General features: G+C 34.9%; 1 protein-coding gene across 2 annotated transcripts; it reads right to left on the reverse strand.

Annotated features, from left to right (window-relative positions):
* Positions 1-1,538: 1,538 nt before the first annotated feature.
* On the reverse strand, positions 1,539-4,124 carry LOC122416998 (uncharacterized). Of its 2 annotated transcripts, XR_006262205.1 has the most exons (8): positions 3,963-4,124; positions 3,652-3,859; positions 3,383-3,576; positions 3,091-3,310; positions 2,318-2,762; positions 2,122-2,178; positions 1,868-2,051; positions 1,539-1,787 (listed from the first exon to the last, which is right to left on the reverse strand). XR_006262205.1 is itself a non-coding variant. In XM_043430192.1 (7 exons), the coding sequence occupies exons 2-7, from the start codon at positions 3,701-3,703 to the stop codon at positions 2,012-2,014; spliced, it is 1,008 nt and encodes a 335-aa protein (XP_043286127.1). In that variant the 5' UTR covers positions 3,704-3,859; positions 3,963-4,124; the 3' UTR covers positions 1,539-2,011. The 2 variants fall into 2 exon arrangements, 1 of the variants encoding a protein (XP_043286127.1); XM_043430192.1 differs by having other exon boundaries at positions 1,539-2,051.
* Positions 4,125-4,375: the final 251 nt, after the last annotated feature.

Here is a 4,375-nt window from a genome sequence, read left to right on the forward strand (position 1 = left end):
TATATATTCATTAAAACATAAATAAGGAACTTTCGAGAAAAAAGACGTGATATCAAACCATAAACTTCCCCTAGGGAAAAAAAGGTTGGGACAAGTACATTGATGGTATCGTGTTTGCTGATAATTCCATCCATAAAAAAAAACTTGGAAATCGATGCCTCATTCTTCTTATTTGATTCGAACAGCTAAATCAATTGAAAAAAATTCCATCTAATTTACGTGCAGCATTAAAATTTATTATATCAATTCGAGGCCAAGTATTTTCTAATGAATTGAAAAAAGTTACCACTTGAGTTACGTGCAGCACTAAAATTTATGATATCAATCAGTGGACAAGTATTTTATTAGTAACTCCAAATTTTGACATTATTAAATTGTTCTAAGAAGCTTTTAAATCCAAAAAAAATCACATGAAAGCTAGTCATTCGTTACTCTATGGTAGCAAAGACTTATAAGAAAATCGATTTTTCTCAGACTTTCAGGATCCTTGGTATTATTCACAAAATTCAACGTCGATTGGATCGATACAAATTATGTTTAAATAAGTGTTAAAAGTACTTGTCCGGCCCATCACTATTCATTCAATAAAAAATCAATCATAAAAAAATGAAATTGTATGGCAGAATCTGGTTAAAACTTTGTTGAAATGCGATTCATTATTAGTTTAATGCTTTTAATAATAGTATAGGTTAGTTCTTATTCCGTATGGAATTCGTTCCCTGGAAGAATAAGTAGGAAGTAAAAATTGACATCATTGAATATAAACTGGAGAGTTATTTTGGAAGCTTGAACATATATATTATGTACAATTTGTTTCATTTATCGATGCAGAATAAAATCCCTCGTATATTGCGGAATAATTTGTTTCCGTTTTTTATTGAATTAGTGCAACTAAGTAAAAATTACTTGAAGATAATTCTCTCAATTCCCTCTGCATGAATACTTGTGACTTGTGAACCATCAGTTCTAGACAAGCCCTGATTTTTATTTGGATAAACAAATTAAACGGAAAGTGATGGGCCGGACAAGTACTTTTAACACTTATTTAAACATAATTTGTATCGATCCAATCGACGTTGAATTTTGTGAATAATACCAAGGATCCTGAAAGTCTGAGAAAAATCGATTTTCTTATAAGTCTTTGCTACCATAGAGTAACGAATGACTAGCTTTCATGTGATTTTTTTTGGATTTAAAAGCTTCTTAGAACAATTTAATAATGTCAAAATTTGGAGTTACTAATAAAATACTTGTCCACTGATTGATATCATAAATTTTAGTGCTGCACGTAACTCAAGTGGTAACTTTTTTCAATTCATTAGAAAATACTTGGCCTCGAATTGATATAATAAATTTTAATGCTGCACGTAAATTAGATGGAATTTTTTTCAATTGATTTAGCTGTTCGAATCAAATAAGAAGAATGAGGCATCGATTTCCAAGTTTTTTTTTATGGATGGAATTATCAGCAAACACGATACCATCAATGTACTTGTCCCAACCTTTTTTTCCCTAGGGGAAGTTTATGGTTTTTTATTATATTTCGGTAAATTGAACATCGTTGCATAGCTGAATAATCTTTCAACAGCAGCTGATGATGGAAGAGGCGTATTGAACTTGAGGAACCTCTTTTTTACAGACGGATATGTATTCAAAAGTTGCAAATCAGTTTTTTTCTCGAAGGCAAATCGTTGAAATACTGCTTCTCCGGCCTCAGCCCCGAAAACATGGATGGTGTCATTATTACCGGATTCAGTGGCACATGAAAAGTCGAAGAAATCGTTATCCTTCGTAGTCATTGAAATCTCTTCATTACTGTCGTTATTAGTATCTGAAAACGCTTCTCGTAATGCAGCGTGAACGTTACCTTGCGCATCAGCGTTCAAGCACTTCAGCCATTTCAGTTTGAAGAGAGGATGTGTCGCAGCAGCTACTGCACTGACACGTCCTTCTTCTTCCACATCGAATTGTTTTTGGAAACGACGGTTCAAACCTCTAAGTAGTGTACCAACTAAAGGGTTGCACCATTGAAGATTGCTCTTTTCCATACCCTGCAATTTGTTCCTGATGGTTATGAGCGTTGGAAGCAAGTAACCATAATAACATTTCGTCTCGCTTTGCAATATATCAAGACCTTCGGCCACAGGCTTGTTACAGCTAATGTACTCTTCCATGAATCTGAAAAAAGAATAACTCGATAATTTGAAGCTATGATATCATGAAGAACATGCGAATCTAATTGTTTCCTATTAACAGATAAAGGATACTATAAATCTGGGAATTTGGTGAATCGCCGAGCGAACTAGTAATATTGTACCTGAAATCAGTGTCCCTCAGTGGATTTGTGATGTCCAATTCATTGCTGTGTTGCAAAATAGCCTCTTTCAAACTCTGGATTTGTTTGAGAGCGTCGTACAGTGAATTCCAGCGGGTCACTACAGGCCTTTTCAAGGGTTGACCAATCGCGGAGCATAGTTTTTCGGTTTTTTTTGGAGATTTTTGCAAATTCCACAAACTACTACATCTAGCGATCATCTCATCAAATGATTGTTTCAAAGTTTTGCTCATCTTGATACCAGCAAGCATGTCAGTCGTCGCAATGACATTAAGCGTGTGGCTGGCACAACGAAAATGCTGAGGAAGCACGGGAATCGAATCATTGCAATCATCAAACAACTCCATTTCCGCATGGTCTGAATCATCTTCGGATTCACTTTCAACGATTGCATTGCTTGCATTCTTATCATTATCTACGGTTTCACCTGTAATGACAAATACATGTATATAATACTTCAAAAAAGTTCTACAACCGTTTGAAGTATAATTATTTTGTAATTTATTATGATATTTTTGCGAATGTTGTTGAACTGAACAGGCTCACTTTATTGGAATCGATACGGTTGATCTCTCTATGTCAATAAACTAATAATAATAAAATATGGAAAGACGCTTGATTATTATTTAACTCCTTTTATTTTAATCGTTTATAACTCGATTTGATTTCGTAAAACTTTATTGTGAGGAAGCAAGATATCTAAATGAATGAAATATCAATTCATAGACAGGAATATTCATGTCTTGAGTATTTACCTTCGAAAAAATAATCGCCAGATTGGAGCCCGAATTCGCGAAAAGCTTTTACAAAATTTGAACCGTTATCGGTTACAGTTGCAAATACTTGGGTTTCGGATAATCCATACGACGCATGAATATCTTTGATGCTTTCTGCTATTCTATCGTACGAATGATCACCTTTGAGCCGCCTACATGCTATTGCGTACGATTTACGTTCCATAGTCAGCTCGTCAATCTAAAAACGATTATAAAAATAAAAAAAATAATCACATTTTAGCGCGATTAGAGCAATATGAATATCAATTACCCAATGAACAGTCATGCCAACGAATCGTCGATGACGAGATGACCAAGTGTCAGCAGTCGTACAGACAAATGAGACGTTTGCCAATTCAGCGGAAATATCGGCAACGGTTTTCAAAAATGTTTGTTCTATCCGTCGGCCAACGGTACGAGCAGACAAATGCTGAAGCTCCTTTCCATGGTGCTTAATCTTCATATCTACAAAATCGGAAGGAATAAGCTTGTGATTTTGTGAAATATATAAGATATTACCAAAATACTTTAACCGTTTACCATCAAATATTTTCCTGAATGCTGGTGACTCGACTGTATTCAGTGGTGACATACTTTCTAAAAGATAGTTCACAACGTTATTGTCGAAGCGGGCTTGAGAAAATGAACAAAAAGTTTTATACTTATCTTCATCGTTATCTGTTTTCAGTTTTTTGTTTTTCTGTTTGGCATAATCCTCATATTCTTGGAATGCTCTTTTGTGTACATTCTGGAAGTACAATTAATATGATATTTTACAACAAGATGATCGTTCGTGGAACATTGTTCACTTACATGTGTTAGTGTTAACAACGGAGAAATAAATGTTTTACCTTTAAGTGTCTCACGTAATTTGATGAAGATTTCAAGGTACCGCTGATGCTATGATCTTTATTGTTTTCTTTTTTGCAAATTTGGCAAATGCCCCAGACCGTTCCATCAAACGACAACTTATCCAGATCTGGAGCGAAAAACGTGCCATCTAGATACGCTCGACGATTACATTCGTCCAATACCTCGTTCGTCAAAGTATCTAAATTTTGTCCTTGGTTTACTTGAAAACTGCAACCCGCTGCAGAATGCATCGCGCTATCCATTTTAGATTTTTCGCCCTGCTGTTCGTCCGACATATTCGCCCAACTCCCTTAATGAAGGCACGCCTTATTTATTAAAGATAAATACTCTATGAAAATAAGAAGTAAACCCACGAAGAAGGTTAAAAATTGCATATCTACAATAGGCGGTT

This window comes from Venturia canescens, chromosome 10 (genome assembly GCF_019457755.1).
Source record: "Venturia canescens isolate UGA chromosome 10, ASM1945775v1, whole genome shotgun sequence".
Lineage (NCBI taxonomy): Eukaryota > Metazoa > Arthropoda > Insecta > Hymenoptera > Ichneumonidae > Venturia > Venturia canescens.

Coding starts and splice junctions, on each gene's coding strand:
- LOC122416998 (XM_043430192.1), bottom strand. CDS start 3,703: ATGTCACCACTGAATACAGTCGAGTCACCAGCATTCAGGAAAATATTT. Junction 3,311..3,382: donor TTGGCATGACTGTTCATTGG/GTAATTGATATT, acceptor AATCGTTTTTAG/ATTGACGAGCTGACTATGGA. Junction 2,179..2,317: donor CTGAGGGACACTGATTTCAG/GTACAATATTAC, acceptor TTCTTTTTTCAG/ATTCATGGAAGAGTACATTA.